The sequence below is a fragment of the Rana temporaria genome, chromosome 5, assembly GCF_905171775.1.
Source record: "Rana temporaria chromosome 5, aRanTem1.1, whole genome shotgun sequence".
Lineage (NCBI taxonomy): Eukaryota > Metazoa > Chordata > Amphibia > Anura > Ranidae > Rana > Rana temporaria.
The window spans coordinates 102,729,537-102,752,220 of NC_053493.1; the positions used below are offsets into that span (position 1 = coordinate 102,729,537).

The 22,684-nt window shown below is 42.4% G+C and overlaps 1 protein-coding gene across 1 annotated transcript in view; it reads left to right on the forward strand.

The window, feature by feature from the left end:
- Positions 1-22,684, forward strand: part of PLCL2 (phospholipase C like 2) — a 252,138-nt gene that overhangs the window by 141,736 nt on the left and 87,718 nt on the right. Inside the window, exon 3 of the mRNA XM_040352956.1 lies at positions 17,386-19,869. Within this exon, the coding sequence (XP_040208890.1) occupies positions 17,386-19,869 (2,484 nt within the window). The remainder of the gene's footprint in view (positions 1-17,385; positions 19,870-22,684) is intronic.

Below are 22,684 nucleotides of genomic sequence, written 5' to 3' on the forward strand. Positions count from 1 at the left end.
TTCTAGAAATCTGAAAATGGTTGCGGCTGAAATTCTTGAGATCTGGTATTTGCATCCATCATGTATTTACAATATAAAATATTTCCTGCACATCAGAAAGGAATGTTTCTAGTAACAGCTTGTTTCTAATGATATGTTATATAATCAGTTTTATATACTGTTTCACGCTGCTGATGTATTTACTTCAAAACCGGAACCCCAATATCAACTGATTAGACTGACTTTTTTTTATGGAGCTCGTCTCTTATTGAAGTGAACTCTTATTTAAACCGTAAAAAAAAACAATATGAAAAGTCAGCAGCTACACATACTGTAGCTGCTGACTATTAATATTAGGACATTTATCTGGCCTGGAATCCAGCAATGTCGGCACATTCAATTGGTTTTTGGGTGCTGCAGCCGCCATAGCCTCTAAGGCAGTGGTTCTCAACCTTCTAGTGCCGGGACCCCTTGATACAATTTCCCAAGTTGTGGGGAACCCTAACAGTAAAATTATTTTTGTAGCATTGGTTGTCAGCACCCAAGTCATGACAAGTAATTTTCGCCTAAACCACAGACATTTAGCGCTCCCTGAGTCCTTTTAATGGCAACTATAATCACACTCACTGTGTCTTTGGCTTCACTGTGTCTCTGACTTTGTGGTTTCTCGCAGCAGTGACACCTATGCCAAAATCAGGAGATGGGGTCTCCTCTAGCCCATCCCACTTCACATTCCTCACCAGTCAGCTTACCTCAAGTCTCTGCCCCAGCCATGAACTGAATGGGCACCTGCGAAGAGGCTGAGTGGGTGGCCGTGGGCTCCAGGAACAACCCAGCTGGGCAGCCACAGGCTCCAGGGACAGCCCTGCTGGGTGGCTGCAACAAGTCTGGGAGAGTAGTGCGGGCTTCAGGAATAGCCCAGAATTCGGTGACCCCTGGCAAATTATCATTTGACCCCCGAGGGGGTCCCGACCCCCAGGTTGAGAACCACTGCTCTAAAGGAAACTGACTGTGAAGCTTTGCAGTTTCAAAGCCGATTCCCAACTCCGCATGCGCAAAGCACGTTGCGGTTTCTGAATGGCCCGGTGGTGGGGAAGGAGAAGGGGACCGAACTTCTGATGAACCTCACAGTGGCCAGATCTGACGGAATTAAGGACGGGTACCTGTCAAACCGGTACCCGTCCCCCCCCCCCCCCAAAAGGTTTTAAATGTGGCATCGGATTTTTTTTTAATATTGGATTTGCATATATGACATTCATGACAGAGCACTTTTTTATACGTTTTAAAATGACAAAATAAGATTTGTTGATAGTGTTGAGATATACCATTCCTAAAAATCCTCTGTAGTTCCAATAAATTCTTACATTTTATATATTCTCTTGTACACTTAACCTTCTGAGAATTTAACATTGCTGAGCCGCTCTGCCATGGTTATACATAGAGAATAAAAGTGCTAACCGCAACTTTTTTTTTTTTTTAAGAGGTCACACTCCATAAAAATCTATTTCTTCCCTCTGGAAGTGCATATATGTAAAAATGAGTCTAGAGTAAACACTCTCAAAATTAGTCCTATGATTTCCTTTATTATGCCTGTAACAACTTGGTGACTATATTTTTGTTGTAAAGATATCGCTTTCTATGCTATGAACCTCCTCTGAAGGTTCTAAAAACCTCCTGAAAGTATTTGGAAGATTACCAAGAATTAAACTCGCTTAACTCAACCTAAATTACCAACACAAACGGCAGTTCATTTTGTTCCACTGAATAAACTGCCCAGAACTGACCATGAAAACTACTGAAAATATTAATGCTGTATTGCCTATACCAGTGATGTCGAACCTTGGCACCCCAGATGTTTTGGAACTACATTTCCCATGATGCTCATGCACTCTGCAGTGTAGTTGAGCACCATGGGAAATGTAGTTCCAAAACATCTGGGGTGCCTAGGTTCGCCATCACTGGCCTATACCTTACTAAATCTGGTTATTCACGGCTCTTAGAAATGAGGTTTACTTTGCAAGAGTTGGCATGCTTAAATGAACAATAAATGCAAATTTATGTAAATATTATACCCAGGGGGTGTTTGTATTAGACAGGCGCCGCTTAATCACCCAGGCTGAGTGTATGATGGGTGCTGTGTTTTGGTTGGGTACTGGGCATAGGTGTGCGCAGCCTATTGCATTAGGATGAGCATCTCAAAGCTCAAACACACGTCTTTCTCTGTAGCTTTAGTGAATGAATTTTTTTGTTTTTATTTATTTCAGGTACTTGTATAGCGCCGTCAATTTAGGCAGCGCTTTACATATACATTGTACATTCAGTCCCTACCCTCTAGGAGCTTACACTCTAAAGGCCCGTACACACGGTTGGACTTTCGGCCAACAAACTTCAAAATCTGCAAGTTTTCAATTTTGTCCGATCGTTTATAGGCTCCATCGGACCAACTTTTTTGGGTTTCATCGGACAAAAAGTTCGGTCTGCAAACGGACAAACTTTACGACAACAAAAGTCCGATGGTGCCTAGTCAGACCGTGTGTACAGCAAGCCATCGGACTTTTGTCCGAAGTACAAACACACATGCCCAGAACCAATGTTAAAATCAACCAACAATAGCAGAAGTTAACCAAAGGGTGGCGATAAAGAGCAGAAAAACCACGTGATGTTGGGAAAGTATTAGAAAAGTTTTCAGAAAAGTCAGAGCGTGTGTATGCTATGGGTGTGACCAGACAAATCACTTCGGACAAAAATCCAAGGGAAAGTTTGTCGGATGTCTGACCGTGTGTACGAGGCTTAAGGTCCCTAACTCGCATTCATACATACACATACTAGAGGCAAAACACGGGGGGAAGCCCAGTACGCCCCCTGCGCACATCTATGGTGTAGGTTGGGTGTATGATTGGTGCTGGGTGTATGATGGGTGGTGGGTGTAGTTTGATGCTGTGTAGATAGGTTGGTATTTAGTGTCTCCAGTGTGGAGATGATGCTACCCCCTCCAGTGCTCTTACCTCGCCTCTCCTCCTCTGCCCACAATGAGCCTCATTTAAGCATGGCTTTGGGTTTCGGGCTGTGGTAGGGACAGTCACGGGACATCCCTCCCTACAACACTGCAAGCCCAGCCCGAGCACCAAGTCCCCCCAACTGACCAACACAGACCGGAGGACACCCAGATCTGTACTACCTAGGGGACCCTACACCTGACCTGTAAGCCTGATGAAGCCGGCGATACTGTCCGGCACCGGCAGTCTCTTCAAATAGTCATGAAGCTGCACCTTTTATGACTCAATCTATGATCTCCTGACCGCCCCTCCCATTGGTACTCCACTGCCCCATGGTAAGAATACAAAGGCTCAGCAGAGAGGATTCCCCCATCTACTTCAATTATGTGAAATTGATAATCAAGTCTTTTTTTTTTTTTTTTTTTCGTTAAACCTGCCATTCATACAAGTGATCCATGGCGAATCTGCCGCAGAGACCACTTTTATCTGAAAAAAGAATTGCCAACTGTGTAAAAAAAAAAAAAATTATCTATGGGTGGCTTATGTGTCTTTTTAGGTATATGTATAGCCACCTTTTTTTTTCATTTTGGATAAAGTAGAGAAGGGATAAAAAAAAAAACCTTTTTTTGCTGTCTGCATGTAAGGCGATTTCCCTTAATTTCCTGTTCTGTACATTCAACAGTAAATGAGGGGCAATCTCTCCAAATTGAGGTGAATTCCGATCTTGGACACGTCACACATGTCGCCCAAATAGGGTGTCCCCATTAGAAAATGTTTAACTCTTCTCTATTGACAATGAATCCTTGCCTCCATTAGATTAAAAGACATTGAAGGTGGTGGCACATCCCAAATAATTTAAACAGTATAAAAAACATGTGAAGTGAGACTTTCAAGGCACCAAGCATTACACCACTAATAAAATAGCTTTGTAAAAACACAAGGTGCCAACACACAACGGACATTAGGCTGCACCCTATAACCAATCAGTTTAGCATATGGATAGTGTAAACATAACCTTAGAGCAGTGGTCTCAAAACTTTTTAAGCAAAGGGCCAGTTTACTGTCGTTCAGGCTTTAGAAGGGCCATTGGGAGCATAAAAAAGCCCCGGCATCAGTACCTCCTTATTGGTTCTAATGGGAGGAATAGTGCCCCATTGTTCTCAGTATATCAATGAGAAGAATAGTACTCCATTGATGGTGTCAATAGTGGGAATGGTGCTCCAACATTGGTGTCAGTTGGTGGAATTGTGCCCCAAGGGCCAGATACAGGCATGCAAAGTTTCACAGTTTGGAGACTACTGCCTAAAGCCTTGCATACACACGATCAGATTTTCCGTGGACAAAGCATAGAACTTTTATTCGAAGGGCGTTTGCCTTGAACTTGTCTTGCATACAAACAGCACACAATTGTCGGCCAACAAACACAAAACTACGTGTTTTTTCAGCTCTTTAGCGCCACTCTTTGAGCACCTTCTGCTAATGTTGTGTTTGGTGAGCATTGATTCAGAGCATGCGTGTTTTGTACTTTGGACATTTGTCCGTACACACGCTCAGGAAAATCCGCCAACAGACTGTTGTTGGCGGAAAATTTGAAAGCATGCCGTCCAACATTTGTCTGGAAAATCCGACAACAATTGTCCAATGTATGGAAGGGGATTTCTCTGTGTAAACAGAAAAAAACACTGCGCTAACGTGTAAATTCAATTAAATATCAGTGAAAAACTGAATATAAAAAATATCTGTGAAAAGCTGCCAGTATTAATTACTAAAATACCATAGTAAACAAACAAATTTTATTAATTTTTTTGGCTATATATTTCACATATAGTTCTCACAGGTTTAATTATTAGCGCTGTATTATTTTGTTTTTTAATTGTCCAATGTAGCATACAAACGGTCGGATTTTACGCCAACAACCTGTCATCGCACATTTCCTGTCGGAAAAACCGATCGTGTGTACAAGGCTTTGGAATTAAGACGGGGCATTTGCCACTGGCTGTCAAATCTCTCCATCAATTGCCCTGCTGGTTCTCTTGTATTGATGCTGCTTTTTTTTTTTTGTGTGTGTCATTGCTAACTACAAGGGACAGAACCATTCTGCAGCCTAATAAACAGTCAATAATCTTCATTAATTTAGTCTCTTTCTTCATGACCCTCTGGCTCTCCCTGTACATCTCTGATTGTTTTCCCTGTATGCTCCTTCCTTTACCATGTAATGATCAGGACACACATCAATGCACACTGTGAGATCTAGGAGTTTTTTTTCATAATGAAATGAGCATTTGATGTGCTGTAAACCATAACTACATAATTAGAAAACCGCTTTTAGCAATCCCCCCCAATCTGGTTTCTGATTGCACATTTTTAAGATGAAGACAGAAATTGTATTACAATTGTGAACAAATAAATAAATAAATAAATAAAAAAATAGTTTTGTATTTCAGTCCATCCTAATGCATTTAGGTTGTATGCACTGTATTCTACAGAATAGGGACGGGATAATTTTACCATCTGGCTTTTAAAAAGAATTTTGTTGTAAATACTGGAAAAGCATTTGCAGTTTGTTTGCAGCGTGAAATATGACGAGCATTCCTAAAGCATTGTAAAAGAGGGCATTTTACTTTAATATAAACCAGAGGGAGCATGTCATCATTACTAATAGAATTTTTTTTTAAATTTATTTTTTTTTACATTTAAAAGACGCAGTTAACAAATGACCTTTTTTTATTAAGAATGTATGATGCAGAAGATTTTGTCACTTAAATCCAAACACACCCTCTGGACACCCTTTTTAATTTACCGATGTTAGATAGGTGACTGCTTCTAGCGATCCTGCTTTGTCGTCCATTGGCGTGATCATTCAAAGGCTGCCAGTTTGTCTCTCTGGATTTACTCGCTCTGTAGCTGAGTCAGCGAGATGTCGCTCCTGTCGCTGGCCATCAAGATTTAGCAAGGTCAGGGTGATATGTGGCTACAGAGGGAGCGATTTCATCAGGACAGACAAGCAGCCTCCTTTGCAACCCAGTTTCTGGCGATTTTTTTTTTTCTCCAATCGCCTGCCTGACATCCAATCTTAAAGCGGGGGTTCACCCGAAAAAATTTTTTTTACATTAGATTGAGGCTAATTGTGGGAAGCACAATCGGGTGTTTTTTCTTAAATCAATGCAGTACTTACCGTTTTAGAGAGAGATGTTCTCCGCCGCTTCCGGGTATGGTCTTCGGGACTGGGCGTTCCTATTTGATTGACAGCTTTCCGACCGTCGCATGCAGCGCGTCACGGGTTGCCGAAAGAAGCCGAACGTCGGTGCGGCTCTATACGGCGCCTGCGCACCGACGTTCGGCTACTTTCGGCAACTTGTGACGCGCTGTATGCGACGGTCGGAAGGCTGTCAATCAAATAGGAACGCCCAGTCCCGCAGACCATACCCGGAAGCGGCGGAGAACATCTATCTCTAAAACGGTAAGTACTGCATTGATTTTAAAAAAAACACCCGATTGTGCTTCCCGTAATTATCCTCAATCTAATGTTAAAAAATTGTTTTTCGGGGTGAACCCCCGCTTTAAAGTAAAGGCAAAACTTTTTTTTAGTTTTGGATAAAGTGCAGAGGGATTAGAACGCTTGTGATATTTATTGCTGTGTGTGTGTGCCCCCTTTAGAAATTCACCCTCTCTAGTAGTCCTGTTTAGCATTATCATCCAAAATGAAAGTTAAAGAAAATCGCACATTTTCAGTTGTCCCCAGAAAAGCTATAGAGGGGAAATAAGGACACTAGTTCTGGGGACCTTGGAGTCCACAAGGAATTCCTTTTAACCACTTTTGGACCGCCCACTGTATATATTCGTCATTGCTTTGACGTTATATACCATGGTTCTGTCAGCAGATAGCAGCCATAACCCAGGTATATTTTTACACAGTGGGCGATCCTTTTTCAGATAAAAGTGATTTTGACAGCAGATTCGCTGCGGACCACTTTTATGGGTGGTGGGAGAGGTGTGACCCCCCCTCATGCCGCTTCGTGGTAGTTTCCCTGCTTACCGGAGACGTCGGTAGCAGCGAAAATGATCCGATGTGCTGGAAGGCTGGGCAGGAAGTTGAGTGAGGGCAAGATGGCCTCCGCTCGACTCTATGCCCTTGGGTGACCAGAGCAACGTCAAACGTCACTTCCGGCCTTAAAGGGCCCATTTTTTTATTTTGTGGAAGAGTAAAATTACTTTTTTATTTTTTTAAATACTTTTAAGTGTAAATGTGAGATCTGAGGTCTTTTATGGCTCTTCTGCTGTGCTAATGCGTTAAAAGAGTAGTATGGGCAAAACTTTTTTTGGCTGTACTAATTGTAACAGGATGACCCGTGACACCCAGAGACTTTTGAGGGATGGGGGATACTCCTGTGCCAGCAGCCCTAAGAACTCTTGTATTACATGAGATGGGATATTAATAATAGTCCATATGGCAGGATCTTGAGAGATTGCAAGTTGTTGGTTAATTGTGACCCAACCAGTCAATAGTGACTCATCTCTCTGTGAAGACTGTTAACATGTTAAATAACGCTGGCTCTTGAAAGGCCTTTAATTGTGTGATAACACTATCTAAAGCCTATTGATGCTCAGAGGTGTGAATAGGTGTCAAGCTGTATGCGGAGACGGAACGTCTGCCTAGGGAACTCAGTGTGTGATGGTGTTTTGTTTGTTATGCTGTTAATGAAGGAATGTTCAGTAATTAGCCTTGGTGTGTGATTAGGGGGGTGGAGATCTCATTGTCCCTTTGAATACTGTCACATGATTGTAACTGCATAAAAAGCTGAGAAGAAACCATTAAAGTGTCATTACATTTAGAACAAGTACAGAGCTGTGTCTCGTCTTGATTCTGGGGAATTGATATGGATCAGGTCCTGTTGGCTGGAGTGTCGATAAGCTGTCGTGGATGGGATGGAAGGTCGTAAACAGTGGTGACCGTTACACTAATCTTTTGGTTTAAAGCAGTACACTTACTTTTGTTCCGTTATGACCCAGAATTAGCCCACAATGGGCTAAAGCCCACAATCGGCTGATGTCGCAGAGCCACTCCAAGTTCCTGGAAGGACCGGGACTGTAGTGTCGGGATCCACCTGATTGATAATAGCTTCTGCCCTCTCTCCAGCCCCGGTGGAGTGAGCACTGACGGGGCAGAGCACTGAGCACTGAAGGGGCAGAGCGGAGAGCAGTGACTGACAGTCACCACTCTGAGAAGACCAAGAACTGAGCAGTCATGTGATTGCTCAGTTCTCGGTTTTAGAGCAGCATTAGACTGATGTTGCAGCATGGAGTTTGAGTGTGCATGTTTTTTTTATATATACCAAACTTCTACTTTAAGACTGTTGTCTAAATATCACCAGAACAATAATTACACATATACTGTATATGAACATATAACATGTCGGTTGTATAGATCCTTCTATAATGCTGATTTAAAATGGTCACACATGTTGTATACCAGACAACAGAAAATGAAAACTTCCGCTCTAGGTTGGTGATGAGAGACCGGTGCACAGGCGAGCTGGGGAAGGGACTCCTACGGGTGCACGCCTCGGCTCGCCGGCAGTGTACAAGTGCAAGGAAGAAATTGATGTCTGAACACCAAGTACCTTTTATTCTTAAATCATTAAAGCATTAAAAAACACCACATGATGGTAGCCAAACGATAGCAGGTAGACATGTTTCCCACAGTAACTCTGTGCTTACTTGTATAGCACTCCAGTATCTTAAAACAATGGGACCAGCCTAAAGAGCCAGACATAATATGCTCAGCAGAATGCTTCAAATTTGGGGTTTCAGTAGCACTCTTTAAGCCATATGAACATTCTTCCACGCCCCTTTAGGTCCCTTTTATGCATTTCTAGAAGCACTGTAGAATGCTACACACATTGCCACGGGTTTGTTTTAGCAGGAAATACTCATTGCTAGATTCTGACCATGATTCTGGAGATACAGAGATGAATCTAAAGTAAAATGTCACGGTCAACTTTGACAAGTTTTTACAAACATGCCGGTGCCATTTATCTTTCAATGTAAAGAAAATGTACTGCTTACATCTGCTGGATTCACAATATATTTTCAAGGACTATTTTTTTTTCTTTTGTAGACAATAAAGACTCATTTTTATTTCTATTTTATATTCTGTGCCATACTATATATCCTTTCTTACTTTGAACATTCTAAATTGCAAATATACCAGGCATAACATCCTCAACATTCTAGACTAGAGGCAGCCACAAAAGCCTGGAAACACAAATATATATTTTATTCTCCTCCCTTATCCAGTTAATAACATCTGTCTGCAGTTGCATACATCTAACCATTTCAAGATCATTAGGGTCCTTTCACACGTGCGGACCGTTTTTTTGATCAGTTTTTTATCATCAGTTGATCCGTTTTTTCATCCGTTTTTCATCAGTTGTCATCCGTTTTTCATCAGTTGTCATCCGTTTTTCATCAGTTGTCATCCGTTTTTCATCAGTTGTCATCCGTTTTTCATCAGTTGTCATCCGTTTTTCATCAGTTGTCATCCGTTTTTCATCCGTTTTTCATCCGTTTTTTTTGTTAGAACTTTATTTTTATTACATATTTTGATGAAAAACGGATGTTAGTGGATCGGATGTTAAACGGATCGTCCGCTAACATCCGTTTTTCGTCCGTTCCGTTTTTTTGACGGAAGAAAAATAGGGTTTTCTTCCGTTCAAAAAAACGAAGCTTAACGGAGACGGATGTTAGCGATTGCTCATCCGCTAACGTACGCTATCCCATTGGAAAGCATTGCTGTCTGTAAACGGACGTATGAAAAAACGGACGAACGGTCCGCACGTGTGAAAGGACCCTATAGTATAGATCCGAAGAAGGTGAAACCATATGACGTGTCATACTGATGGGGTTATCTTGTATCCATGCTGAGTTTCATAGCAACACATTAAAGTGGAACTTTACCCATAACAACTTGATTAGCAAGGAATTTACATTCCACATTAATAATCATGCTACCAAAATTGGTGTGTGCTGTAAATTTGGCTCAAGCATTGCTCCTGTTTCTTCTTGCTGGAGGCTGCCATTTTGGTGAAGACCAGAGCCCCTGAAAAGCAGTAAACCCTTAGACTGTTAGCAGATCAGCTTCTACCAATTTGACATAGTTGCGCCCCCTGCAGACATCAGCATGACGAAACACCACATCAGGGCAGACTGGAAGGAAGTGACATCATCTCGCTGACATGTACTGTGATGAGAGATGCCTCTGAATGTGTAGCAAGGCTTGCGCTGTGGATTGTTAATTGCAGTCAGAGCTGCTATCGTATATGCATAAGCGCCTTGTTCCTGGTTCAAGCTTGTGTTCCTTTTAATGTGAGTGAGCATTCATATGATTCTAGGTTTTTTTCTTTCTTTTGCTATATCTGAACCTGTGGGAAGATTGCTGGTGGAAGAAAGTGAGCTACTTGGCCCCCCTTCCCTTACAAAGGGGAAAAGTGCTGTATCATCCATAGGAGTTTATTTGCTAAAGCAGAAGAGTGAAAAATCAGGTTCAATTCTGCAAAGGAACCAATCAGCTTCTAGCCTCGGCTTGTTCAATTAACCCCTTCCCAACCAGCCGCCACAGTTTTATTCTGTGGCAGGTTGGCTCCCCTGGGCGAGCTGTCGTAGCTGTATGTCGGCTCTTTAAGATGCTGTAGCAGGTGCGCGTGCCCAAAGCGGTCCCCCCCCGGAGCTGATGCGCGATGACCATCAGGCGGGCGCCATCGCTCGTGAGAGAGCGAGAACCGGGATCTGTCTGTGTAAACACGAAAATCCCGGTTCTGTCAATATGATGGACACTTTATGGGCATTGTTGCAATTTTTGAGCACATACTAAGGATTAATAGCATATTTGTTGAGATATAATATAATAATTTGTCTATATAGGTTGCATCTTATCACCATTATTGGTTCACTTGGTGCAGCTATAGTTGTATGATTAATACATTTGACACAGTGCCTAAAAACAGAGCGCAACTGAGCGTGTGCAGAGCAGATTGAGACAGTGTACTACTGGATTTTAACCAGTATAAGCACTTGTTTTTTTATATTTTACCTGCAAAATGTTCCAGTATAAAGTGATCTAGCGGGACTTAATGTTCTGACTAAAATTCCACTTTAAGCAACCCTATGTAACACTGGTAAAGTTGTATAGTTGTCTCTAAGTATACCTCATCTGACTGACATCACTGGCATTGGTATTAAAGCCCAACTCCAGGAAAATCTAAAATTGTCCCTTTCAGAGGGACTACACCCATACTGCAAGGGTCAGCAGCTCATTTTGTTTAGGGGAGAGGAGCAACACTGGCCCTTCCCATTCCAGTGATGTGGTGGTTAAATCCCTTGTTGACCATTATCCTCTTCTCCCCAGATATTTCTGGTGGCTTGGTTTTTGGCCTCTTGATTGGCTGGTTGAAAGATGACTTTATCCTGAGTATGTGCATGGGCGTCCATCATTCCAGCGCAGTTGGAGTGTGCCGGGAATGCATTCTGAGCTGCACATGCCCAGCTTACAGTAGTGTGCAATCATTAAAAGACTGCCAGCAATGCGGTAAATGTTTGTTATTGCAGAAGAGACTTAGGATGTCTCTTCTGCAATAAAGAGCTGCCTGCTTGCAGTTTTTCATGAATTCTGTTTAGTCCCACTTTAAGTTACTATGGGATGTTTACTTCACCAGAAATCAATCATAAAAGTTAGGGCTCATTTACACTTGCTTCGGCTTCAACACACGTTAACGGATAGTTTACACTTACTTCAAAACAAGGCCTCTTGTTAAAGCTTGAACGCCAGTCAAGGCCTCTGTCACTAAATAAAATCGTTGGCTTACAGTCCTGTTTACACCTTGCTTTTACTTCAAAAATTATACCCCCATGTAGAAAGTTGTGCTTCAGAGCGTCTTCAAAGCCCCCATAGATGTCTATGGCAAAACTCGCATAAGCCTCACCAAAGCCTCATCGAAGACCCACCAAAGCTCCACCAAAGCCTCATCAAAGCCCCACCAAAGCCTCATCGAAGCAAAAGCAAGGTGTAAACAGGACTGTAAGCAAGCCATTTTATTTGGTGGCAGGAGCTTTGACTGGCGTTCAGAGAGCTTTAATAAAACAAAGCCATGTTTTGAATGACGTGTAAACTAGCCCTTAGGCACTTGTTCTAGTTTATTTTGGCTATCTGGCTATAGAATCTGGCCTTTAATAGTAGCACAGATTACGCTGTATATGATGCAGCTTCCTTGTGCATCGCAGTCTTTATTTGACTGGTTAACATTTGTATTAAATGTTTTCCAGTGTTCTCTGTTTTGTCCTTGTCCTGTCTTAACTTTCTTGTTGGCACAAGACTAGCCGATGGAGCCTGGTCACAGCACAGTGTGTTACTACTAAATCTCCTGGCTCCCGACTAGACCGACAGCTGCAGCTTTCAAGTGCTTTTTCAAAGAATCCTGAAATATTACATGCCATACTTTAGGTTGACAGAGTCGATGAACTTTGTTGTGGTCTCCTTAATGTCTGTGGCCAGATTTAGAAGAGCCACCTCAGCTTGAACACATTTGATTTGTGTTATGTTTTATGAGTTTGATACAGACTATTTTTACATTACGATGGTAGGTATTTAATACAGCATGATAAAGTTCTGGGCTAGAGATTTATATCCCAAGAAAACTAGATGTATCATATATTTCCATCAGTACATAATGTTTTATGTCATTGTCACTTTTGACTACTTTGGAAAATGTGTAAGTGCACATAAGAGATTAACCAGTATATATCCAGATTTCGGAAACTCTCTAAGAATGAGTTATTAGAAATGTAGTTTGTTATTACTATGTACAGTGAGAAAAATAATTATTTGATCCCTTGCAGATTCTGCAAGTTTGCCCACTTACAAAGAAGTGAAGGGTCTATCATTTTTCATCTTGGATATATCGTAAATGATAGACAACCAACAATCCAGAAAAAAACACAGGATACAAATGTTATAAACTGAGTTGCAGTTTAGTAAGTAAAATAAGTATTTCATCCCCAAGCAAAACATGACTAAGTACCTGGTGGAGAAACCCATGTTGGCAAGCACAGAGGTCAGACGGTGACCAAGTTTTCACACATCTCAGGAGGGATTTTGGTCCACTCTTCTATACAGATCTTCTCTAAGGCCCCTTTCACATTGAGGCGTTTTTCATGCGGTACAGCGCTAAAAATAGCGCTGCTATACCGCATGAAAAAATCATGCCCTGCAGGCTTCAATGTGAAAGCCCGAAGGCTTTCACAATGAAGCGGTGTGGTAGCAGGACCGCTCCAAAAGTCCTGCTAGCCGCATCTTTGTAGCGGTATAGGAGCGGGGTGTTTACCGCTCCTATACTGCGCCTTCCCATTGAAATCAATGGGAAACCGCGGTATTGACCCTTTTTCGGCCACTAGCGGGGGTTAATACCGCACCGCTAGCGCCCGAATATCGCGGTAAATACGACGGTATAGCGGCGCTAAAAATAGCGCGGCTATACCGTCACCGCACCTCCACTGCCCAATGTGAAAGCAGCCTAAATCCTTAAGACGTCGTACACACGACCGTGGAACTCGTCGTAAATGAAACCTTGTTTTCCTTGTTAGGCCTTTTCGAGAACCTTGACAAGCTTTCTTTGCGTACACACTGTCAAGACAAAATCTCGTCGTTCTCAAACGCGGCGACGTAAAACACGTACGACAGCACTATAAAGGGGAAGCTTGATTCCACTGGCGCCACCCTTCTTAGCATGTGCGGGTTTCTAAGCGTACACACGAACATGTTTCTCGTTGAAAACCAGCCCGACGAGGAACACAACGAGGAAATTGAGACTTCCGACGAGGAAAAAGAGAACTTTATTCTCTTTTTTTTCTCATCGAGTTCCACGACAGTTTTCTCGATGAAAAACATACACACGATCGTTTTCCTTGGCAAAAAAGCTCTGCCACCAAGTTTCTTGATGGATTCTGTCGAGGAAAACGGTCGTGTGTACGAGGCCTAAGGTTTTTTGCCTGTTGCTTGGCAACTCAAAGTTTCAGCTCCCTCCATAAATTGTCTATAGGATTAAGGTCTGGAGACTGGCTAGGCCACTCCATGGCCTTAATGTGCTTCTACTTGAGCCCCTCCTTTGTTGCCTTGGTTGATATTATGTGTCTATCATTTAAAATACACCTATGATAAAAATTATAGACTCTTCATTTCTTTGTAAGTGGGCACACTTACAAAATCTGCAGGGGATCAAATAATTATTTTCCCCACTGTATATCTTGGGAAACGGATATTGTTCTCTTAAAGGGGTTGTAAAGAAATCTTATGCATTAAGGTGAAAAATCATCAGATGATGCCGCCCCCCCTCCCCCCCGAGCCCCCATTTTACACTGCTGGGCTCTGATGAAGAGGCTTTGAGCTTCGAAACGCGTCAGTGGCGGTGACCCTCTTCACTTTCTCCATGATCAGTCATGGTTCGATGTTTTCTCATTGCAGCTTATGTTGATCAAGCCTTACTGCTTACTTTTATTAAAATCTTTTAACGGTAATACACTAGGCTGGTGCGCCTTTGTTTTCTCTTCTCTTGTTTGCCCCCGTTTTAATTACCTGACCCTTCGAAAGTCCCGTGCTCGCCCCCGTCATCCTCCTTGAGTCGAAGCCCGGCCGTTGATTGGCTGCAGTGGATGGATTGAAAGCAGCGCAGCCATTGGCTGGCGCTGCTGTCAATCACATCCAATGACGGGGGGCGGGGCCAAGTGATACAGCGGCGGCTATGGCCGCTACTGTATCACGGGAGCGCACCCGTAACAGCTACACACCATGCGAGCTCACTCGCATGTCTGTGTGTACTTGCTGCGGGGAGGAGCCACGACAGCTGCCAAAGGGACCCCAGAAGACATACGGTCCGTGTTCATCCGATCCCCCCCATAGGGGAGAGCGGAGGAAAGACAGGGCGGTCCCTGCACAGTGTGCGGGGACCGCCCTGTCAGCCGACGGCTCAGCAGGGATTTTACGGAGGATCCCCGCTGAGCTTTACGGACACACGGAGGCGGATCATTACTGATCCGCCCCATGTGAAAGGGCCCTAATTGTAAGCTCTTCTGAGACAGGGGCTGATTTGAATAGTTGTGTATTCTGTAATATATGTATAATGTAATGTCGTTTCTAGATGAATTTGTGAAATGATAAATACTAGTCATTTGATTTGGTTTGGTATACGGATAACCAATGATTACTCTGTCATTTAATATATCTTTATCCTTGTTTAACTTTCTTTATTGATTTATCTATTTTCTTGCAGTCAGTGATAGATGTTTTACCTTTTCTCACTACATTTACATCTCACTTTAAGGCCGGGTTCACACCTATGCGAATTGGTTGCGGCTTAAACCGCATCAAATTTGCATAACATTATAAAATACATTGATTTCAATGAGGCTGGTTCACATATGTGCTATGCATTCGCACTGCGCTTTGCCGAAAAAATGTGTGCGTTTTCTAGTCATTGCGGTGCGGCTCAGGTGCGAATTTAGGTCCATTATCTTCTATGGTAACGCATCTAATTCGCAGATGTGTTCATTTCTCTTCAAGATTTCTCTTTCAGCTCAATACACTTCCCCCCTCCCCCTCCCCTCTCCCAGGTCTGCAAATTCGCATCTAAAACTGAGCTGATCTGCTGAACAGTTCTCTTATCTCTCTGCAGAGATAAGAGAGCTGAAATTCGCACCGCACAAGTGTGAATCCAGCCTAATAGTTGGTACAGAGTTTCATTGAAGATAATACATTTTAGTAAATACTGAACAGTTTTGAATAGTTTCTTTTGATATGTTTTTGAGAACGGCAGATGTGTATGTACTTAAAGTGGAGGTTCACCCTATAAAAAATGTCTAACACTGCATCCAGCCCAGTTGTGCATATAAAATGACACTGACCTTTTTTCTTTTCCGTAGATAGCGTTTAGCCGTGGAATTCACCGCTGCTTCCGGGTAGGGAATCCCGCGGGAGTGGGCGTTCCTATTGACATGCCAATTGATTGACATGCTAAACGACGGCGCACACAGCGCGTCACGACTTCCCGAAGGAAGGTCGGCTCGGCTCTATTTGGCGCCGGTGCGCAGGTGCCGAATAGAGCCGAGCCGACCCGAGTGCCCACTCCCGCGGGATTCCCTACCCGGAAGCCGCGGTGAATTCCACGGCTAAACGCCATCTACGGGGAAAAAAAAGGTCAGTGTCATTTTATATGCACAACTGGGCTGGATGCAATGTTAGAATTTTTTTTATAGGTTGAACCTCCACTTTAAAATAAAATATAAACAAAAACTGGTAGTGTGATGTTTTTAAACATCCCTGTGTTGGATGAAATGGACAACAAATTAAAATCGCGTTCTAACTTGGCAAATGTATTTATTTGATACCTTTTAAAGGCCGATTGCAGTTTTAAAAATTGGACCAGTGAAGTCAGGCTGCCTCAAAACTCTAGTTGCAAAGAGCTGACTGTCAAAACTGTCCCAGAAGAAAAGTCCAGTGCCTTTCTGGAGGCACCATCTAAAGACCACTGCACACTTTGTGAGCATGCTTCCCTACTTTAACCACCGGGAATACAAATTCTCCACTACAGCTCTATATACAACTGGCAATGTAAGCTTTCCTAATTGAAGCACTGTAGTGGTGACTTAGTGCATGCATGTCGGCCCACTTTACAGGGACCACTGTTCTCATACAAATGGTAGCAGTCTTTAGATGCATCCTTCAGGCAAGCAAGAGCGTTTTCTGCTGGGACAGAAACAAAAATCTACAGTAAGCTATTCGCCACTTGGTGTTTTGAGGTAGCCAAACTTTATTGGTTTATTCATTTGTCAACTACAGTTGGGCTTTAAAAGGATCACACTCCAATGTAAATATGGTGTTTGTCATTGTTGACCCATTTTTGAAGGTGCATGCTCCGGTGCAGCTATTCTTATCTTTGCTGTGTATTGAGTCACTGACCCAAAACAAGCATGCCAAAATTCAGTCTTAGGACAACAGGTATGTGCATGGTTGTTTTGGGGTCAGTCTGACCTGATAGGGGGCAAAGAAAAAACTGCATTTAATTTGCACTTTCAGAAATATGTTTTAATTGCAGTTGTTAAATTTCTGTTTCAACAGATTCCTATTATATGGGTCACATGTTTAGGGCCGGGTGAATTTCCAAGGGGCCCAAATACTTCATTCTTGTCAGATGTCAGATCAAGGTATAGGGAGGAAGGCAACTACCTACCATAGGGCCCCAATATCCTTTAATCTGACCTAGGCTCTTTTGGACATAAATAGTAATACCACTTAATACTGTTCCTAAAAGCAGACCCAAAAGTATCTAAGAATTCATATATATATATATATTTTTTTTATTCATAGGATGCCAGCAAGCAGAAACGAGAAAGAAAGAAGACGGTATCATTTAGTAGCATGCCAGCCGAGAAGAAGATCAGCAGCGCAAGTGACTGTATCAATGCAATGGTCGAAGGATCTGAACTGAAAAAAGTCCGGTCCAACTCTAGAATCTACCACAGGTACTTCCTTTTGGATGCAGACATGCAGTCCTTGAGGTGGGAGCCTTCAAAGAAAGACTGTGAAAAAGCAAAAATTGACATTAAATCTGTAAAAGAAGTCAGAACTGGAAAAAATACCGATATTTTTCGTAGCAATGGAATTTATGACCAGATTTCAGAAGACTGTGCTTTCTCTATAATATATGGGGAAAATTATGAGTCCTTAGATCTTGTTGCAAACTCTGCTGACATTGCCAATATTTGGGTAACCGGTTTACGTTATTTAATCTCATATGGAAAGCATACACTTGACATGATTGAAAGTTTCCAGGACAACATGCGAATGTCTTGGCTTACACAAATGTTCAGGGAAATTGATGAGGAGAATATGGGCCATATACCAATTTGTAAAGCGGTGCACTTTATTAAAAAGTTAAACCCAGGTCTTAAAAATAGTAAAATTGAGTTAAAATTTAAGGAATTACAGAAATCCAAGGAAAAAACAAATAGTGATGTGACGCAAGATGAATTTATTGAAGTTTTCCATGAACTGTGCACAAGGCCGGAGATTTACTTTTTACTGGTTCAGTTTTCAAGCAATAAGGAGTACTTGGACACCAAGGATCTCATGATGTTTTTGGAGGCTGAGCAAGGTGTGGCACAAGTAACAGAGGAAATTAGTCTTGACATTATAAAAAAATATGAACCATCTAAAGGCAAGGAGAAAGGATGCCTTTCTTTGGATGGATTTACAAATTACCTTATTTCTGCAGATTGTAGTATTTTTGAACCAGAACACAAAAAAGTGTGCCAGGACATGACCCAACCTTTGTCCCATTACTATATAAATTCATCACATAATACTTACTTAATAGAAGATCAATTTAGAGGTCCATCTGATATTTCTGGTTATGTTCGTGCTCTGAAAATGGGATGCAGAAGTGTTGAACTGGATGTTTGGGATGGCCCAGATAATGAGCCATTTATCTATACGGGACATAACATGACAACACAGGTTGTCTTCCGCAGTGTGATTGACGTCATTAATAAATATGCCTTCCAGGTATCGGAGTTCCCATTGATTCTTTGTATAGAAAACCATTGTTCTATTAAGCAACAGAAAGTTATGGTTCAACATATGAAAAAAATCTTGGGAGATAAACTTTATACCACTCCTCCTAATGCTGAGAATTCCTATCTTCCATCTCCAGACCAGTTAAAAGGAAAAGTACTAATCAAGGCCAAAAAACTTCCCCCTGATTGCTCAGGGTTTGAGGGGGATGTCACAGATGAGGATGAGGGTATTGAGATGTCTCAGAGGATGAGCAAAGAAGGGGAAGATAACCAAACCATTGTCCCTGTTAAGCGAATTCAGCTTTGTAAAGATCTTTCAGACCTTGTAAGTCTTTGTAAATCTGTACAGTTCGTGGATTTCCAGTCATCTTTCCAAAACCAAAAGTACTGGGAAGTTTGCTCCTTCAATGAAGTTGCTGCTGGCAAATATGCAAATGAAAACGCTGGTGATTTTGTTAACTTTAACAAAAAGTTCCTTTCTCGGATTTTCCCAAGTCCAATGAGGATTGACTCCAGCAACATGAACCCTCAAGATTTTTGGAAATGTGGTTGCCAAATAGTTGCAATGAATTTCCAGACTCCTGGACTAATGATGGATTTAAACATTGGCTGGTTCCGCCAGAATGGAAACTGTGGCTTTGTTCTACGACCTGCCATTATGCGCGAGGAAATATCTTTCTTTAGTGCGAATACTAAAGATTCTGTGCCTGGAGTTTCTCCTCAACTTCTTCACATTAAAATTATCAGTGGGCAACATTTTCCAAAGCCTAAAGGGTCAGGAGCCAAAGGAGATGTTGTGGATCCTTATGTGTATGTTGAGATACATGGAATACCTGCTGACTGTGCCGAGCAGAGGACAAAAACAGTCCATCAAAATGGAGACAATCCAATCTTCGATGAAAGCTTTGAATTTCAAGTTAACCTTCCTGAGCTGACAATGGTGCGATTTGTGGTGCTAGATGATGATTATATTGGAGATGAGTTTATTGGACAGTACACTATCCCATTTGAATGTCTCCAACCTGGCTACAGGCATGTTCCTTTACAATCCTTGACTGGAGATGTTTTGCTGCATACATCATTGTTTGTCCATGTAGCAATTACAAACCGTAGAGGTGGCGGAAAGCCTCATAAACGGGGTCTCTCTGTTAGGAAGGCTAAAAAATCAAGGGATTATGCATCTATGAGGACCTTGCTTATAAAGACTATTGATGACGTTTTCAAGAATGCAATTCAGCCTATAAGAGAAGCTACAGATCTACGAGAAAACATGCAGGTAAGAGCATCTGTAAGATTTGTTCTCTACATTCTATGCAGTGAGTGATACCATTTGTAGACTTGGGCTTAACGCTTGGAAAAAGTAAAAGCTTCAATTCAGAAACGAAAACTGGCCTTTGTACTAAGCAATTTTGATATGTAAATCCACTGATTTATATGATTTTTTTATATAACTGGGTAGTCAGTAGATTAATAGATAGAATGAACACTTTTCAGGGATGAGAAGTGACAGAGAAATGTTACAACATGTTATTTATATAGAAAAATGGTGTTCAGAAGAGTTCCTATAGCCAAGACCAGAACTCGTGTACATTGTGATCAAGAAGAGCAACGTTTTTTGAATGTTCCCTTTTAGGCGATAACGTATATTGTGAGCATGTTAAGGCTTTCAAATGAATGTAAAGTCTATGTTTTGTGAATCGGTTGCAGAGTTTCTTACCTGAAGATCCTGCCAGTAACCACACTTTTAGTGGCAGGCTGACAAGGCTAGTAGCCCTTGTCACATTTGGAAGCAATGTTGTCAGCCGACCAGTAAAAGTCCTTCAGTCTTTCATTGAGCTGCCTATCTAATAGACCAGATAGGCAGCACAGGACCAACTGGAAGGAGTGAGCAGGGCAAGCTGACGCCCCTGCCGGTAATTGCAAGGAAGTGGCAAAGCGCTGTCAGGCTACAAAAGGAAGTGTTACTGGCAGGATCTCGGGTAAGAAACTTTTCAACAGATTCACGTGAAGATTTGCCTAAAGTAGAAGGAAAGGTCAAAGTGACCAAGATTTAAAATGTTGCCTCCCCCCCTTTCCCTCACGTGACTTTACTTCAGAGCGGTCACATGATCTCGACTCCAGTTCTCTATATGAGCTCAACAACGCAGCTGAATTACACAGAGCCGTGACACCTCCCACCAGCTTCCATTGCTCCCCTGTTGTCGGTGAGGATTGAAGTCTCCCCCCCCCCCCCCCCCCCCCCCCCCAGTTGCAGCAGCCACTCATTGACACATGGGAGCTGAAGCTGTATGGTCACATGATCGCTCCGTAGAAGATAAAAAAAAGTATATACATTGGGAATTTTTACAAACCGTAAGCAGTGTTTATAAGCAGAGAGGAGGCAGTGGTTTATGGTCATTTTAGCCTTTTCTTCTACTGGACTTTAACCGCTTCAATACTGGGCACTTTCACCCGCTTCCTACCCAGGCCAATTTTCAGCTTTCATCGCTGTCGCACTTTGAATGACAATTGCGCTGCCATGCAACGCTGTACTTTTTTTAGACGGAAGACCGCTTTCTTTTGGTGGTATTTAATCACCACTGGTTATTTTATTTTTTGTTAAAAAAAAAAACTGAAATTTTAGAAATTATTTTTTAGTTTCTGTCAGTAAATTGTGTAAATAAGTAACTTTTTCTCCTTTGCTGATGTGCGCTGATGAGGCACTGATAGGCTGCACTGATGAGAAGGGCACTGATTAGGTGGCACTGATGATGAGGCGCTAATATGCGGCACTGGACACTAATAGGTGGCACTCATGGGCAATGATAGACGGTATGGATAGATGGCACTGGTGAGCAGGCACTGAAAAGCAGAAATGACTGGCATCATTGATGGGCACTGCTGTGGGGCTACATTGATAATCGGGGCACTGATGATCAGTGCCCTGATTACCTGTACAGTCTCTGCTGCAAGTAGATGCCGCTGATCATCCCTCCTCGCCTCACACTCTGTCAGTGTGAGGCGAGGAGAGCTGAAAAACTGCATTTCCACATTTACATATGATCGGTTGTGATTTGACACAGCCAATCACCTGGTTAAAGAGCCGCGTCTTTGGCTTTTTTACCCAGATCGGAGCCACGTTGTGTCCCAGGAACAGGGCGCAACAGCGGTGACACTGGGCGCTGTCATATGACGGCGCCCCAGAACGAGAGGGGATCCCGGCCGTTGTCATTTTACTATATGGTGGGTGGGAGGTAGTTAAGAAAACCGTAAACGGTAAGACATGATGCCAAGCATTTGAAAAATAGATGTTGGGTTCACATACACTTTTTAATTGGACATAAAATACAATGCAATAGCAAAACGGTAACTTTTGTTATAAAAACTATTCTCACTTGGAATCATAGCTATGCAAGTCTGAGGCCCCGTACACACGGCCGAGGAACTCGACGTGCCAAACACATCGAGTTCCTCGGCGTGTTCAGTCCTGGAGCCGCCGAGGAGCTCGACGGGCCGAGTTCTCCCATAGAACAACGAGGAAATAGAGAACATGTTCTCTATTTCCTCGCCGAGGTTCTCGTCGGCTTCCTCGGCCGAAAGTGTACACACGGCCGGGTTTCTCGGCAGAATTCAGCTCTGAACCGAGTTTCTGGCTGAATTCTGCCGAGAAACTCGGTCGTGTGTACGGGGCCTGAAGCAGTAATATTGAACTCTTTTAGTGCAATAACGGCTTAATTTCCCTTTTATGCAAGCTGGTATGATATAGTGGTGGGGGAGAGCCAATACACAACTAGTGTCCCCATTGGAAGATTTCCCCTCCTATTATTTTTCAGGGGGGTGTCCCCATTGGAAGATTTCCCCTCCTATTATTTTTCAGGGGACAATCCAAAATGTGGGCTTTTCTTTTACTTTCCCTTTCACTGATAGTAAACAGGACAAATGGAGAGGTTGAATCTCCGTAATGGGGGCACAGACATCAATACAAACCTGACAGGTGTTCTAATCCAAATAAATAATTATAGTACAAATAAATAATCTTATATGAAAGTCTAAACCTTTCCCAAATCGGTTAGAAAGGGATGCACAGGCTTCAATAGGTAAAAAATAAACTT